Source organism: Cajanus cajan, chromosome 2, assembly GCF_000230855.2.
Source record: "Cajanus cajan strain Asha chromosome 2, NIPB_CcT2T_4, whole genome shotgun sequence".
NCBI classification, from domain to species: domain Eukaryota; kingdom Viridiplantae; phylum Streptophyta; class Magnoliopsida; order Fabales; family Fabaceae; genus Cajanus; species Cajanus cajan.
In genome coordinates, this window is record NC_138518.1 from 66660456 (window position 1) to 66678433 (window position 17978).

A 17978-nucleotide genomic window follows, 5' to 3' on the forward strand; every position below is an offset into this window, starting at 1 on the left:
GCCAAATTAGTCGTACAAAGATAAAATGTAATGGTTATAAAATTATTGAATTGATAAAAGCATAATTATTAAAATGGATTGGCAAATGGAGTTTGTTATTCTTACATCCCAATTTATGTTTTTAGTCCAACTTTTTTATTTTTTTTGGTTAAAAAAATTACCGTTGACAGAAACAAGTTTTCTATAAAATATTTTGAATAAATTATGTTATCATTGCTTGAGAAATAAGAGTTTACACCATCTTTCCTCTTGTATTAACATATAAATTACGACATAAATCGTTAAAAGTGTACATATTTATATTCTTTGAAGGAAAAAAAAAATGTGTACTTTAACACAAGGTAGGTGGTGTAATATTTGTACCTTTTTGTAGGGATGTTAGCATAATTGATAGTACTTTAGTAATAAGATTTTCTTATAATAAAATTTAACGAACTTTAATGGAAAAAAAATCATAAGTAAAATATCATATATTATAATCTTTCAATCTGTTAAAGAGGAGATTGTATTTTTTTTATAATATAAGAAAAGAGAAAAATGTAATATTCGATTCATATTTTTTAAAAGGAAAATGTAATTTACTTGAATATAAAACACAATAGAAACAAAGAAACAAACAAAAAACTGAAGAGAACTAAAAGATAGAAAAGGAGTGCAATATAAACGTTCGAGGTTGCATATAACTTCACCTAACGAGAGGCAAAAATGCTAAAACCAGACTACAACCAACAAACAATGAGAGAATTTTTCATCATCTAATATCATATATATTCAACTTTTTAAATAACTTTTTCACAATTAAGTTACTTTGATTCGTCACACGTCACACTTTGGTACAGAAAACCATTAAAATTCATAACATTTTTCTTCATATCGTGATAATTTGCCAGTCACTATATTAGCCAAACTGCAGGTCAATAACAAAAACTAATAAAAGAGAGCAAATTCTAACCAATTATCTTAATACTTTATTAAAAATTCATCTTATATTACTTTTTATTAAAAAATCTTGGTGCTTTTCCAAGCAAGATCCAAAAATACTGATTAAGTTTTACTTAATAAAAAGTATTGGTGTTCTCTCTCAAAAAACAAGTATTGGTGCGTCTCCTCTGTACAAATAACAAATAAGAATGTCAAGATAAAATGTAAGTTAAAAAAAAAAAAAAAAACAATATGAAATAATTATATACAAAGAAATATTGACATGATATAACCCTAAACTCTAAACACAAACTAAAAGCAGAAGTTAAAAATAATGGGCTACATGATATATAACCTCGAAAAAATGGATAAATAACAATGATAATGAAAAAATCATTTAAAAAGCTCATAATAATTACATTCCTTTTGGATATCCATGTGAACTTGAGTGTTTTGATATAGTTAATTTTTTAAATCAATAAAAATGAAGTAGCATGTGAATTTTTTTGTTTTTACTTTTATTTTTTTCTCTCTCCTAAAAGATGTATTTTTGACAAATAAATAATTTAAATCAACTTACAGAATAATGACCCAAGTGCTTCATATCTTTTCTTAGAAATTAAAATAAGAGTGCAAAACACAATAAAATTACACTTACTGTGGTAAAAAGAGATTTTGTAAATTTTTAATATAACTTACTCATGAAACCTGTTAAATTTAATGAAACTTTCAAAACATTGATAACTTCTATGCAAATGAGAAAATTTTCAATTCATTATAATTTATAAAATCATTAAAAAAATATCCTTACCGACTCAGATTTCATATATACATTAAAATTTTTAATATATATATATATATTCAAACAGAAAAGATAAACTTTTTGAAAAACGAACTTTCATGAATTATATATATATAAAAAAAACTAACTGTTCCAAAACCCTTAAAATTTAGAACGGCACGGTAGAATTTCTATTTAAAAAAAAAAACAATTTTATCCTGAAATCCACGCTTACTGTTGTCACACTTCTGTAATTTCCAATGCATTTTCAAATGTGATTTTTATTAAAGGCTTCCTATTTATTGTTTCCTTAACTAGTAGTTTTAACAGGTCACCAACAAAATAATTAAAGGAAAAATCCCAACATATAAGAAATAACATGGTTTGGATAGCAGGATGTGAAAAAATACTTGCCAATGCCACCTATGAAACGAAATTACAAAACTTGATGCCAAAATGGTGTCCGAGATGAATACTTATTCTAGTTTTGGATATCTCCACAAAGTTTCTCAATCACATTAAATTCTAAAAATGGAATTATACTACTACTCTGCTCCAGCCGCATCCAATTCTATATATGACTAATACAATGTTCGTATGTAATTCCCGCTTCAGTCGCATGATTAATTAAACTTAAAAAAATGATCAGCTCCATTGGTGTTTAGCTGCCAAAAAGGACTACAACACAGCCAACAAATTATTCAATGCTCAATCAAAGCTTGAATTCAACAGAAAATGTCCATTACCATGTGGAACTACAACCCATGGTTTTTCTGCAATTTCTGAATCTGGTTCAGGAAGATCCATGTCATCTGCATAACCAAGTAATACAATCATATCATATATCTTAATAAATGTAACACTAATTCAAAAAACATGACAAAGTAATAAAAGCAAAGGAATCATTGTACACAGGATATGCGACAAGAGAGAGAATAATACCATGACATGAGGAGCAATCCTGACACAATAGACAGGGAATCCAGTGTAGAATTTGAATGGTCCTCCTGCTTTGAAGGTTTTGACAGCACAATCAACAGAGCCAGTGTATGGATATTTTCCCTCAGCATCAGGTTGCATCTTCTGAATCTGGGTCTTGACATAGTCAAATGGCAAACTGCAAGCTGCTGCGAAAAATCCAGATACGGAACTTGCACCTATAGAATAACAAGAAATTTTAGTAGGTAACAGTGAGAATAAAATCTCCGGCAGTATTTTAACCTATGTAGCTTATAGCACAATCCATATGGAATATCAGACTTCCATTTCAAAGAAAATGAGGGATCAATAACCATGAATTCCCCCACAAAATTTTAACTCTGGCTAGGAATCATGATATTATGAGTTTAACATTATGCAAGCTTCCATAATATCCTACAAAAGCAAAAACCAAGGCACCCAATTTGCACCAAAAAAATTACAACTCGAATGCAAAAAACAAAAAAATAAACAGAAGGCATCATATATGGTTAGACACTGCAAGAGCTAAATTGCATGGGAATCTATCAACAGACGCAAGCGCCAGCAAATAGTGAATATGTGCCCCTCCCCCCTACCTAGATAAACATAAGAATTCATGAATGCAAAGTATCATGGGTATTGACTGGATGATGAACCAGACTCAATGTTCCAAATAATGGACACCATAGTTCAATTCAATTGAGGAATCCTAATTACTTTCAAGGTGTAACATGAATAACTAACTTAATGCATGAAAACAGGATCAATTAGTGTTGGCACTCCTTCCCCTTTACCTACCACTCGTTCCCTTTTCTTAATAGATAATAAACTCAAGACAATCAATAGCATTTGAAAATAAACAATGCCAAGCTAAAAGTCAAAACATTAAGATAAAAATTCCTTTCCCCAACTTATCCAGTGATGAACAAAATCATACTTGGGATCCAACTCAAAGAAACAATCATATGCTTTCACAAGCAACGAAAATGTTAAAAGAGGGTCAAATCTAAACTTCCCAGATGTTCTTTGAAGGCTGACACATGATCTAATCCAATCATAGCCTACAATGTTGATCCAATTCCCTTTTGATGCACAATTCACTAAACTGAAGCTTTGACCTAAGCAAGACTAAATTCAGTAATCTAAGGCCACCAAATCACACAATGTTAATCCAGTTCCCTTTAAATGTGTGCACAATTCACTAAATGGAAGTTTGGAGTAAAATAAGGTAGGCTAGAATAGATGAAGATCCTCTTCAACCTTTTCATTGAATCAATGATTTACAGTGACATTCCCTAAAACTCTAAAATGTAGCAATAACACTCCTTGTGATCATTTAATTAGTTAAAATCAAAAACTTAAGCAGAAAAGAAGCTTGTTAAGGGTAAAAACAAAGGTTATTCTTAAAATGGAAAAATCCAGCTTAAATTTTACTAAAAGACTGACTGGTGAATTTTTTATTTTTTTTTTGGTGAAAAAGACAGACAAATGCCCAGACTGACATGTGCATTTTCATTAGCCTGCGAAATTATCATTGAACATCTCAGTGAATCACGTTAATAAAACATGGACTGATTATATATATATACACACACACACACACACACATATTAATATATATCAAATTTTCCCAGATATATAGCTCTATGTCTGGAACTTTGAATTGTAGGGATGTTTTAATCTAGACAGTAGACATAACACTTTTCCAGGATGAGATGTTAAACAAACATCTATGATTCATATTAGATCATTTTCATTGTTTGGGTAAACTACAGTCATCCACTTGAAGAGTTTGCCCAAACATCTTTGCTGTAGTAACCCTAAAATCCTACCATTAACAATGATTAGTTTAAAAAACAACTACTTAGCTGCTAACATAAAAAATAAATAAATAAATGCAGTTGTTCTCTTGTATTTTTTCTGAGCACAAAGTTTTAAAAAATGCCCTGGTTTTGTCTTCCAAAGCATGCTAGAAATAACTGTATTATTGAGGAATCAGTTGTAAAAAAAGACAAGACATCAGACAATAAATTACAGGCCTAAACAATAGAAACTACTCACCAAGCAATTTATCATCCGAAATCTATTTGTGTTGTGAAAGCTGTTTCTAAAACAAGTGTTTCAAAAACCGAAAACAAGAAATAGCTAGGAGATGTTTTTTCATTCTCTTCTATTTTCAAGTGTTTTATTCAGCTATTCAAGTGTTCAAGGGACAAACATTTAAAAAACACAAATGTGCTTAAGAGACAAAGGCTTTCAAATGTGAACAGGACACACAAATTTTAGAAAACAGAAAACTGTTTTTGTATACAGTAAACAAGCAATGCCAACTTTTGTATCTGTTGGCAAATTTTGGCTTTCGGTAAATAAAATAATGACTGTAGATATAAAAGACAGACCAACTATTGTAAGGTTTTTGACTAAATCATTTTGTTAAGTGTTGTTAAATTAAATTTATAAGGGCATAAAAGGGAGTAAAGCATGGACTTTTGAAACATCAACAGAAAATTTTAAACAAGCTGCACTATAAATAATTTGGACAAAATCGTTAGGAATGTGTATTGACGTACATCTGAGCTTAGTTGTCTCGCACATACTATCACAATGCATGAAGCTAACGTCAAAAAGTTCAAATTTGACAATAGTAAAATGGTTACTTACCTAGCACAGTAGCTGCTTCACCAAGACCAACATTATCCCTGAAGAACTCAACACTTTGATCATAAGATGCAAGCATCCCCATGTTCAATGCCATGGCTCTAACGACAGTAGGCCCAGCACCTTTCCAAAGTGCCAAAACACCTTCATCTGACACAATTCGATAGAGTGCATGGAAGGCATTCGTGTAATTTCGGCGCTGAGCAGCAGGTAAAGTTGCATCAGCTTGCATTCGAATGAGCGCCAAATCTGCTGGACTACCAACAGTTGCTCCGATGGCACCAGCAGTCAGCCCGCACAGAGCTTTCTGATACAGTGGCAGGGGCTTCCCATCATTAGCCTCAATTGCTTTGCTTGTCAAGATTCTAAAAAACAATAAACCATCAAGTTAACACACGAAGTAATTCCTTTGAAACCATGAAAGATGACGTGCCTTTTAGTGATTTAATTTAAAGCTAAACGAATAGCACAAAGCCTTAGAAACAAAAGCTATACAATTTCTCCATTTTGAATAATTAAAAGTGATGAACGTAGTCATAAGAACTCACTTAAATGATCCAAGTCGAGCAGTGGTGTAGGTAGCCTGCCTGAGTAATCCAGCGGATAGACCCTGCATAAAGTAATTCATTATAGATACCATTAGATGTACATCTCAGTAAATGATAATAAAACCAAAGCCCAGGCTCAAAACTGGAATAAAACAGTCACTCATCAATAAAATAAAATAATAAAAAAACCCTTCATTTCTCGTAAGCCAAGGCAACAATAAATCTTCTTCGACTTGCAGATCTATAGCCAGGTAAATTAAAACAAGTGAAACAAACACAACACACACCATTTGGCCACACTAAAACCAACAACATATGCATCCCACATTGGATTCATCCAAGGATCCATAATTAGAGAAAACAAAATAAAAGAAAAACAATAACCTTATAGAAGGCAGCAACACCCTCATTCTTGAGCATGTTGGAGGTGACCTGCCCAGCCGATCCTTGGCCAAGTTGAATCCTCACCTACACCACCAAACACATCAAATCAATCAAACCCCACTAAACAAAAACAAAGATCGTACATAAAAAGCCACAGATCTGAATCCAACAAGGAAAATCAGAGAGACCCAGAATCCCATTTGAGGGAATCAGGATAAAAAAGGGCAGAAAGGTGAGAACTTTACGTCACCTTGATCATGTCGATGGGTTGAATGACGCAGGTAGCGAGCATGCCGGAGGCCCCACCATTGACGAAAGGCTTGACGGTGGACCACACGCCGGAAGTGGCAGGCTTGGGCTTCTTCTCGTCTCCCATTGGTGTTTGTGAGAGAAAAAAAAGGGTTAAGCGAGAGAACGAGAAAGAAGTGAAAGAGTGGTAGTGGCGTGAGAGGCGAGTCCAAGAGAGAGAGCACACTATTTAGAAGCGCATTTATATACAAAAAAATGTAAACCTCGTGGCGTTGCGTTGTTCGTTGCGCACACTCTCTCGCTCCCACAACAAACGAGAGACCAACATTTTGATAATATTGATGTGGTATTTATTTTTAGTTGGAGTGTTAATAGCTTATTAACCTCACCTTTCGCATAATTTACAAAACTAGTTTTCTCATAACCAAATCCCTTTGCTTAAACTACTTTCCAATTATCATGGTTCATCGTCACCCTTGCCAGTTGCCACAGAAAATAATTACAATATTATTATTTTAAATTCATTTTTTTTATTTTTCTTTTCATAAAGTGTTATACAATTTATTACATCAATGTTACTTTTTATTCATTATTCTCATTTTTTATATACAAAAAAATCTAACTCGGTATATAAAATTTACTATAACTCAGTCAACTGAATTTGCGTCTCATTAGTTATTCTCGGCCGATAAACAATTATTTTAAAAAATCAAACAAGTGAAATATTTTAGTTTTAAATTAAAAAAATACCCAAAAAAAATGTTTTCAAAAACGATAACTCTTCAAAGTAATTATAAATTGCTTTTTATAAAAGTGGAAGACTATTTAAAAAAATAGATTAAACAAATATATTAAAAAATAGAAAAATATTTATTTTAAAAAATAGATAAACAAATTCATTGACATTTCAAGAATTCAATATAAAAATATATATTTATCAAGAGATGACAACTTTTTAAATAGATATTAGTATCTCAAACTCGAAAAATTAACTATTTTTTCATTAAGTTTTGACTAAAAAATAAATTAATTTATCACATACTCACTGTCATTTTAATTAAATTGAATTACATTGTCTAATAAAAAATGTAATAATCTTAAATAAATGAATTAAACACTGAGTCAATTTGTAACTGTATATTTGAGGTCACTGTATGTGTCTTGCGGGCTTATTTTTGGTATCAAATATTTAATTTTTATTATTTTAAAAAAATATTAATTGTAGAAGTTATTGTTGATATCATGTAATAATATTTTGCCCCCTCAATATATTTTTCTAGTTTCGTCCGTGCACACATGAAAATCATTTTATAATTTTTATTGCCACGTAATTATTGAGAGATAAAATGTGACACATTTATATATTTATTCGTTTAAAATTTCTTCCCTTTACCATATAAGTGTATAAATCTATTATTGTTAATTAATTATTACAATTTGAGTATCTGAAAACCATGTTTTCAAATTTTCAAAAGACAAATTCTTATCGTTTATAAGGATTTTATTTATTTGTTTATTTATAAGAATTACAATTGACAATAACAAGTTAAATTATAGATAATGTATATACTAGATTTGTTTGTTCAAATTTTTAAAAAAAATTAACAAGTGTTTTAAAAAAATAATTCTTTTTTTTTTTGTGTTGTAAAAAAAAATAATAATTCTTTAAGAAATAGATAAGAGTTGTTTAGAAAAGAAAAATAAAAAAGGCAAAAATTTATTTATTTAAAAAAAAATTAAGCAAACACAAAAAAAAAAGTGTTTTTTATTTTAAAAAATATTTTCATAAAAAAAAATTAAACAAACAGATTCATTATATTAAATTCATCCCTATAAATTTATTTAAATTAATTAAATGTCATTCAATCACATCTAAATTATCCGATTAACTAAACGGAAGGAATTACTGTAATTTTATTTAAATTAAATAATTATCATTCAATCACATCTAAATCATCCTATTGACCACTAAGGTTAGCTTAATGGTTGGGTGGGGAGGAGTTGGAGTAGTTAGAAATATGAGGACCTAGATTCAATTCTCATTGTGATCATCTTTGTAATTTTTCCTATCTTTACCAAAAAAAATCATATTAAATAATTGGAAGGAAGTACAATAAATAATGGTAAATTTTCATTATTCCAAGTGACGATATTATATTTCATATTAATTCACTGGTAACACTTTTAGGTACATTTAAAAAATTATATACCACTAAAATTAATTAATTATACATTAATGATCAATATAGTTAAAAATATAAAAAAAATTTAAGATGTGTGATTTTTTTAATCAATATTTATTGATGACTAATAATTGTCGAAGAATTTAATTAACCACTTTTAGTAAGGTCTTCTTTCTCGGGTCATTTTTTTTATACATGAGACTTGAAGTTAAGATCTTACTTAAGAAAATTAAGTTCAATATCAAATGGACCAACTTATTAGTTATATGTCTTTGATTTGATAAACCTAAATGTGATTTTATTATAAAAAAAATCTCAATTTCATCTCTAAAATAAGAGTGTTTCTCTTAAATAGTTATTAAAGTTAAAAATCATACAAATAATCCTTCTAATATTAAAAATTATGTTAAGTAATTATTTAAGAATTAAAAAATTCAAAATTATGTTAAGTAATTATTTAAGTATTAAAAAATTCTTCAAACTAATCAGGAAAAGTAAAATATATCATTTTAGGACGTAAATTAATAGAAAGTATTACTTTATATATTAGATACGTAATTTTATTATTTTAAAAGACTATTTAAAAACGAAAGTAACATTTAAGAGACTAAATTAACAATCTATTCTTTTATATAGAACAATTTATGTGAATAAAATTTCAATAATTTACCTAGATCAAAATATAAATTAAGGTTCAAAGAGCATTTACAAACTTACTTATACATTATTTATCAAAAAGTCGATTATATTAACGATAAAAATCAAATTCATATCCTTGTAGAACATGAATTGATTCTTTACCAAACCAACAATTATCATTTATATAAACACAAAATGTAAATGATATGAATAGGATGTATGACAAGTTTGGTTGGTTTTTACAATATTAGTTAAAAAGTTATATTTTGGAGTATTTGTTCGTAATGAATAAAATTAGAAAGACAATAACATCATGTATTCACTCTTGTGATAGTGGGTCTCATGCTAGCATTTAGATTAGGTAATATGAAAACTACAATTGTATACAAGTGGTGCATATGATGTGTGGTTGTCTCTCTTGAAACGTGTATAAAAAGGAAAAGGAAGAAGGTTATGGGCTTTGGATAAAGTGTGAAGAGGGGGTGGTTGCTTATGCTTTGGGATCTTTGAATGAATGGACCATGGCATGGGGAATTAATTGGGAATGTGAATTCCTTATCTTTTGCTTTTCCATTGTTGCAATAAAACCACATGCATTCCTTGCCTTTTCACTACAGTCTGGAAAAGCATATTGGATCGGGTAAATGCATGTTTGGAACACTTTTTTACTTGTGCTACTTTGAAAAATTGAGTACACCACACTCAAGTTGCTTGTATTATTAGTACGTGTATTTTACAAAAATCATGTCAAACAGTGTACAAGATGTAAAAGTAACCTTTTGTTACTTCTAACATTTGTGAAGAGAGATATTAACTTGCATAGCTCATTGAATTCCCAACACAACTTAGCTTTTAATTTGATGTGGATCACACTCGATAGTAAAAACAAATGTGTGCATAGTCTAGTTTTTGTATAGATTTTTGTTGGTTTGGTCTCTCTCATCCCGCTTGACTAAGTTTAACTTTTTTATATATAAATTTATATGTATTTTATGAGAAAAAGTAAAAAAAAAAAGTTAAATATTAGCTCAAATAAGTCTAATAATTACATATGATATATTAATTATTATATGATATTTTAACTTCACTATTTACATATGGTATTTTGCGGTGTTTTAAAATTGGATAAAATAATTCGACTAATTTGACTGGGAGCCGATCGAGTGATTGGTTAGTTACTAACAAAAACCAGAGCATTTTAAAAATTCATGAGAATTAGTCATTTGATCCAAAATCGGTGTAAAGAACCGGTTTGAATCGATACTACTCAAAGATTATAATTATAAAACTTAAAATTGAATTTAAATTATTTTTAAGAAAAAAACTAAAATTTAATAAGGATTGTATATTTAAATAAATTATTTTAAAAACGTTTCTTATAAAAATATAACTTAATCATTTATATTAATTTATATATCTTATATCTTGAGTTTTATAATTTTATATTATATTAATTTAACATCTTTATTCTAAATATAAACTTATTATAGTTAATGTATATTATTATATTTTTATTAAAATTTAAACTTAAATAATGTGTTATATTTAGTTTAAATTTTTACATGTGTTTTAAATGTTAATAATCTAAATGATTTTCTTTTATAATTTTAGTGTTATAAAAATATGATATTATATAATTATTTTATAAATACCAATTTGATCATAATTCAACTATTAAATCTTAAATTAGTGTCTTTATCAATTCAATGGTCAACCTAATTTTGAAAATACTAGTATTTTGCATTGTATTAATGCTTAATAAATCATTTTGCATAATAAATTTGTTAATATAGAACATTCATATATACTATCAAATTTTTGTTTAAGGATAATTTTTTTGGGTACCCAACTAAATAAAACACCAATTAATATTCTTAATTTGTATTTATTTATCCCTTTTTATCATACGAATCATCAATCATATCAATCATTTATTTCTCCCTATCTCTCTCAAGGTATAGATGTCTCTTGGGTGTCCAAAAATCTTTTTTCTTTTGTCAAAGATATTATTAATAAAATACATTGTAAAATGAAATATTGATAGAAAGTTGGTTTTTATAATTTTGGATCCACAATCAATATATATGTGAATGTTTGAATGCTTGCTTGAAAATATTAAAGATGACACGTTAACCTTCTCTCTTCATATCTACTAGAAGTAATAAAAAGTTACTTTTATAGCATTTGTACTAGTTGATGTAGTTTTTTTTTTTAAATAGGCACATAATCAACAAAATTCCAAACATGCATAAACTATCTAACTCATTTCTTTTAAATAAATATTTATTTCACATACTTGACATATTCAATTATTTTATATGAAAAGTTATGAATAAATTTTTAAATTCATTCACTTTAAATAAATTAAGCACCACTACTAAAATTTCTCTTATTACATGCGAAATTTGTCTGCAAAATTTTATCTGTAGGTAATACTTTCGTGGATAATATGTTTTTGCAAATTTTAAAATTTGCAAGAAATTTTCTTATGAAATTTCAGGAAAATTTTTTCGCAAGTTCTACTGGAATATTTTTTACGAAAAAAATTAAATAAATTACTACAAATTCTATTAATAATTCTTCAACTTTCAAATGCTCACAATGAATTCATCTGAAGCTAACACTCAACCATACAAATCAACTTGTAAGGTAAGTGTTGTCTTAACTTATATACTCTTTAATTATTTTATTTTCAATCGATGTGGGACTTTAAGTTTTTTAAAAATATTAAACTTATAAATTTAAATATTTTTTTGATTTTTCTTGTGGATTAAAATTGGTAGGAAAATTCGAAGGAAAAGTTACCTGTAAAATTTTTTCTACCATTTAGTAAACATTACTTGTGAATTTATTTTTGTAAGAAAATTTGCAAGAAACAAAATAAAATTCTTACAATATTTTCTGTAAATTTTTACCATGGAAAAAAATTTTTATGATCATTAAAATTGTAGTAAAATTTGTAAAAATTTCTTGTAGATTATTTTTCATAAAAAAATTGTAAGAAATATCTGTAAATTATTTTTCGCAAATAAATTCGTAAAAAAATTTGTAAAATTATTATTACAAAAAAATTCACAAAAAAATTCTGCGAATATTTTTTTTAGGAAAATTCGCAGGAAAATAACGCTTTTATAGTAATGCATTCTTTAAGATGGATAAAAAAAATTAAGAGATATAAATATTAAAATTGTTTACTTACATAAATATAGTATAAATATTTTTTAAAATTCAAATATAAAGATGATACTACAATATTCAATCCAAATGTCATTCATAATTTTTTCTTATAACTATGTTATTAATGAGAAGTATATATTGATTTTTTCTTATAACTATGTTATTAATAAGAAGTATATATTAAATTTATTGATATCTAATTTCAATCAAAAAATTTGTTTGATCACCATTGGTTTTTTTTAACTATTTTTTTATTTATAAAACTCAAACCTAACATTTTATTTAAGAAAATTGAGTTAAGATGGATCGAGAGTTGTTAATTATTAATTATGATCATGATTATTAGAAATTACCGATTAAACATGGGTAAGGTAATTTCGAATTTGCATTTCCCATTTATTTTATAACAATCAAGTAAACGTCAATAGGGTATATACATATAGATACAAGAGTAAAATAGGGAAATGATGAAGGGCATTTTAGAGTATGGAGAGTTGAGATTTGTTGTATCTATTTTATAATCTAATACACGAGGACGTGTGATGGTGGCAGCTTGTGGAAATGGTTGGTTGCTGCTACTGCATGCTAGTGCTGTGGATATAAAACTTGTGGAACCTCAGTCATAGTGACAAACCCTTCCTTTGGATTCGTCGTTCAATTCCGGTTATCACATCAAACTTCTGTCTCTTTCGATGCTTTTGCACCCCTTTGTGTTTAAACGTGAAAACCTTGGTTTCGTTTGATCTTCAATTAAGGACAAACAAAAATTATACATGTTATAATTTTTTATTTTATGTAAGGTTTAAAGACAATGAAAGCTATCTTACATTAATCTAAAGCCAAATGAGTCTCGAGATAAACATTTTAGATTCAATCTTCACGACACACAACACCAAATTTGGATCTAGACAGCAACTTGTAAACCAAACCCATCTTTGGTGGCGAGCGTGTCAGTATAACAACACTTTTTTTTTTTTTTTAATGTTTGAATTTACAGTTTTTTAAAACCTATTAAATTGGCGTAAAAGAAAGAGAACAAATTATGTTTCCTTTAAAGGCTTCTTAGAACATAATCCAAAACAAATAAGCCACTCCTTGTTTGTTTGTTTATTTTAGTTCGATAGAAGTCATCACCATGTTGAGTAATATGTATTGCTTGAAAGCCAAGAGGACCAAACCATCAAGGAATACGAATGATTATGACCCATGAGTGGGGCTAGAGTCCAAGATTCCTCCTCCATAGCCACTCGCAACATACAATTCTTTAATTTTTAAAATAAAATAAAAAATTCTTTGATTCTAATTTCTATAAACATTGAGTGCAATTTTTTTTTACTATGTTAACAGATTAAGAATCACGTTTAATATAATTTTTAAGATTATTATTATAAAAATTAATAATTTCACTGTACATGACAACTGTTGATTGAATTATGGTGTAATTTTTTTGTAAGTGTTAGTGCATGAATTATTTATTCATTTTTCCTAAAGGTATTCATATATAAACTGCATATTTGATATGAGTTGCAATTTGTATGTAGAGCATGAAATGAAAAACTCGTAACTCCACTAAGGTGGAGCTTTAGTTGTGAGAGTTTTAATAATTTACGCAATTTTTTTTATTTAAACTTTTTTATTCCTATTGTGTAAATAACAATAAAAGCTGATGAAAGACACTGCAAAAAAGTGGCCTCCCTAGACATACAAACATTTCACGGCAATCGTACAACTTTAAATTAATTAATCTTTGGTATTTTAGAAAACTCAGCATCCACAATTATTCATTGAAATCTCAACGATAGTACCTGAGACAAAAAGTTGTCCTATAATTTATTGAGTTACAAAATATTGGACTTTTGTATTATCCTTATTCATCTTTTTTATCATGTTTCATGACTCTATTATAAATTAAACACAAAATAATTATATTTGTCATATATAATACAATGAATTTTATTGAATTAAACAAAATCTTTAATATTATTAATTGATATAAACTTTTCATTTACTCACATTCAACATTTGAATCCCAATGACATGTGAGAGAGGAATTGACATTCAATGTGCCTTAAAGAGTAATATTGACATATAACAAACCCTCATAAATTGTAAGGTTAATCGATTCAAACTTCTTCGGGTTGTTTAATGTCAAGAACAAACTCTAACTCAACACTTCAAACTTCAAACCTGTGTGTATAATGGGCTGTATTCAATTTATCGAAGTTACTTTTTGTGTTGTCTTGTATTGACTACCGTTGTGCTGCATTTTGCCAAGCGTTAAAACTTGACTTACATAAGTTAAAACGTAAACACTAGAAAAGGAAAAATACATAAGGCACATTGAACTCCGTAGCCAATAATGCGTAGAAGATAAAACAATGAATATGTATGCTTATGTTCTACTCTCTTTTTTTTTGTTTTTCTGAAGAGTTATTTTACTACTTAAAACTTATAAATTTGCCCGATTGTTTTATACTTTACATATAAAAAAATGCTGTCAGTTTTGTTTGTTTCATTACAAAGACACGCAATCTTCAGGTTGACAATGGCCATATGACATTTGTGAAAATTTATCAATAGCGAAAATACAAGAAATTATCATCTATCCACGCAGGCTTCTTTGCATTGTAATAGAAAAATGCAATCATCTGAACCAGCTCATCCGCAGTTCTGAGTTCTGCAAAGGTATAAGTAACAGTGCATCATTATAAAAGAAGAACCTAGACAGAGAATGTGCATCTCTTGGTACCAACAAAAAAAAAAAAAAAAAAAACAATGGTATATATAAAAATAAAATAAAAAGGTGAAGATAAAGATCAATGTTCTCACCTTTCTCCCTGTACACGATCCTGTTACCCCGTAAAAATAAAATTTCAGGACATTCTCTAACTTTCAGGGCGTAAGCCAAATCTCTCTCGATATTGATATCTAGCTTAACCGCCTATAAAGTAAATCCAATATGTCATATGGTATTGTAAAATAGTGAGGTTATCACTTGTAAGTTGTAACATCTGCAAAGTGATAAATGGCAGGGAAGATTTGCATTTATAGAAAGCAAAATCATTCTTTTCCTTTCAGGTATGTATAAATAGATGAAAGTGCAGTTTTTAGCACATGAAGTAGAAAACAGATCATACCCGGGGAGGCAACCGATCTTTAGCTCCCCAATATACCTTTACTGCTTTCTCCAGCTCTTTCAAGTTTTTCCAGTTATCAGTTGCCCTGTGGAATAACTAAATCAAACACCTAACTTAAGGGTACATTTAGCTATAAATAACTAACATTATTTGAAGTCGCTATGTTACATATCACTCCTTATATATGGGGACATGGCATTTTCATATATTAATTTCACAAAAGAAAACAAATATTTAATGAAAATAATTGTTACAGAAATGCTTTTCTAATAATTTTGTCTGTGCATTCCCACACTCATGTGCATTATCACGTGCTTCTGAATGTGACAAATATTTTCTGTGAAGAAATGACTATATAATAAGGGAAGTAAAGGTGGTGAGATCTATTAGGCTCATCAGTACTTATAAGTTACAAAAAGGAAGCTTTTGAAAAAAGATGTGCATAAATTAATTTCAACTTGTACAAGAACATTAGAAATTACCTGTTATAGCGTTCAAAGACAAGGACAATTAATGGGCTGGGGTGGTAAGCAAAACTCTCCCACTCCAAACAGTTGATCTCCTGCACCCAGTTGTCATCAATCTCCCCTTCCCAGTCAATTTCATACCCATCTTCTCCCACCACATTCTTTATTGGATGCTTCTCAAAATACTCAGAAGCTCTAATTCCCCACCCAACATCTGCATCCAATGGCCAGCTTTTACTTTCTTCCTCAATCATCATCTTATTTCCAATCTCCTCACCATCATCTTCCTCCTTCTTGCCATTGTCATTGTCATCGTCATCATCACCATCACCGCTTTCAGATTTAGAACTGTCACCATCTCTATCCTTCATTATATTTCCATGATTCTCCAAAGCATCCTTGTTCTGCTGCCGAATTGTGGCAAACGTGCGCTCGAGCGAATCACGTACAAAATCTTCCACTGCCATGGCTTCACTTCTACGACCACGCCTCGGCTTCCTTGGAATCGTTGTGGGGAATGTATCTGCTGAACTTTTATCTTCACTGCTGGATTCCACATCTTTAGGTTGGTGACTTCTTCTTCTTTCTCTTTGGTTCGAACTAGCTTCAGGTTCAGGTTCAGGCTCGGACTTTGAACGAGACTTTCTAGAAACTGAACATGATATAGACTTTACAATGCGGTGGCTAGATACAGGGGAATAATGAGAAAAACTGTGGGTACATTCCAACATGGGATTCTGAACACTAAGTGGTGACAATGGATGCAAACTAGCATCACAAAAAGGTGAGAAGCGTTTGGGCAAGACAGCAGTTTGGAGAAACAGCATTTTCGTGACTTGACAACGTTGTCAACGGAAATACATCTATCTTGAATGAAGAGTCTCTCTCTCTGTTCGGCAGAGTGTTACACAGGAAAAAAGTGTCAGAATCATTGTGGAGAAAATAAACAGAGAAGATAGAAAACCATTAAATTTAAAGAAATCGAAAACAATGGTTGGGTTCTTTTACCAAACAGCTGGTGTTCAAGAGTGAAAACACACGGGATAACTTGCTTACTTTGTGTAGGGGTTTCGAACGTCGAAAATGATTCAACTAAAGCTTCCAAATAGTTAGCGATATCCACTGAATTGAGAAGGTAGTATATGCGTGTAGTTGCTTTTTTTTTTTTTTTTTTTTTTTTCCTCTCCTCGTCACTCTGTCACTTCAATTGCAGAAAATGTGCTTCTGAGCTTCATTTGGAGCGAGCTTCATTTTTTTTTTTCGGTCCATGGAACATGGCTGCCATGGGCACCGAACGAGGGAAAGGCCCAAACGGGCCCAAAAGCAATATAGTTGTGTCTCTACGATAGGAGAAGTCCGAAAAGATATAATCACAAGCAGGGCTATGTTTTGGCCACTTACTGTTTATCCTTTCTCTAACTTTTTTTTACTAAAAATATTCATAACACGAACTTGTTTCCTTTTACAAAATCAAAATTTTATTTTCATTTTGTTTAAATTTTCATAAAAAAAAATAATAAAGCAGAAAATTGTTTTTATTTTGATATTTTTTTCATAATATAAAGTAAAATTACCGTAAAGGATAAAAAGACAAGTGCTCCCCTACTTTCCTTTTTATTTGTTAATTTTTTTTTAGTAAAATTTTCTTTCTAATTATTTGTTATTTTCAAATTTCAAGATAATGTTAGTTATTGTGTTACTAATTATTCACCTATATCTCATAAATTTTAATTAACTTATATAATAATTAATATATATTTATTATAAGTAAAAACGAAAGAGAGTATAATAAAAAATATTAAAGTCATTATATAGAAAACAAAAAAAAAATATTTTTTAATTTGTATAATTTATATAAAAAAAAACTCTATGTA

The 17978-nt window shown here is 29.1% G+C and overlaps 2 protein-coding genes across 3 annotated transcripts; both read right to left on the minus strand.

Moving 5' to 3' along the window:
• Positions 1-2070: 2070 nt before the first annotated feature.
• On the minus strand, positions 2071-6736 carry LOC109816028 (Mitochondrial substrate carrier family protein). The gene is made up of 6 exons (XM_020380883.3): positions 6503-6736; positions 6253-6336; positions 5869-5930; positions 5324-5685; positions 2645-2859; positions 2071-2514 (listed from the first exon to the last, which is right to left on the minus strand). Exons 1-6 carry the CDS (start codon positions 6626-6628, stop codon positions 2458-2460), a joined length of 906 nt encoding a protein of 301 aa, XP_020236472.1. The 5' UTR covers positions 6629-6736; the 3' UTR covers positions 2071-2457.
• Positions 6737-14949: 8213 nt separating this feature from the next.
• Positions 14950-17328, minus strand: MRL7 (polyadenylate-binding protein 2-binding protein). 2 transcript variants are annotated; one of them, XM_020380888.3, is made up of 5 exons: positions 17161-17328; positions 16120-16993; positions 15638-15722; positions 15330-15441; positions 14950-15177 (listed from the first exon to the last, which is right to left on the minus strand). In XM_020380888.3, exons 2-5 carry the CDS (start codon positions 16929-16931, stop codon positions 15074-15076), a joined length of 1113 nt encoding a protein of 370 aa, XP_020236477.2. In that variant the 5' UTR covers positions 16932-16993; positions 17161-17328; the 3' UTR covers positions 14950-15073. The 2 variants fall into 2 exon arrangements, with proteins under 2 accessions (XP_020236477.2, XP_020236478.2); XM_020380889.3 differs by having other exon boundaries at positions 17113-17328.
• Between the last annotated feature and the right edge of the window lie 650 nt (positions 17329-17978).

What these genes read in the sequence shown, in the direction of transcription:
- LOC109816028 (XM_020380883.3), bottom strand. Translation starts at nt 6,628, where the DNA reads ATGGGAGACGAGAAGAAGCCCAAGCCTGCCACTTCCGGCGTGTGGTCC. An exon ending in AACCCATCGACATGATCAAG is followed by an intron (nt 6,337 to 6,502) that starts GTGACGTAAAGT and finishes TTGGTGGTGTAG; the next exon opens with GTGAGGATTCAACTTGGCCA. An exon ending in GTGTTGCTGCCTTCTATAAG is followed by an intron (nt 5,931 to 6,252) that starts GTTATTGTTTTT and finishes TACTTTATGCAG; the next exon opens with GGTCTATCCGCTGGATTACT.
- MRL7 (XM_020380888.3), bottom strand. Translation starts at nt 16,931, where the DNA reads ATGCTGTTTCTCCAAACTGCTGTCTTGCCCAAACGCTTCTCACCTTTT. An exon ending in GTCTTTGAACGCTATAACAG is followed by an intron (nt 15,723 to 16,119) that starts GTAATTTCTAAT and finishes GTTATTCCACAG; the next exon opens with GGCAACTGATAACTGGAAAA. An exon ending in GATCGTGTACAGGGAGAAAG is followed by an intron (nt 15,178 to 15,329) that starts GTGAGAACATTG and finishes ATACCTTTGCAG; the next exon opens with AACTCAGAACTGCGGATGAG.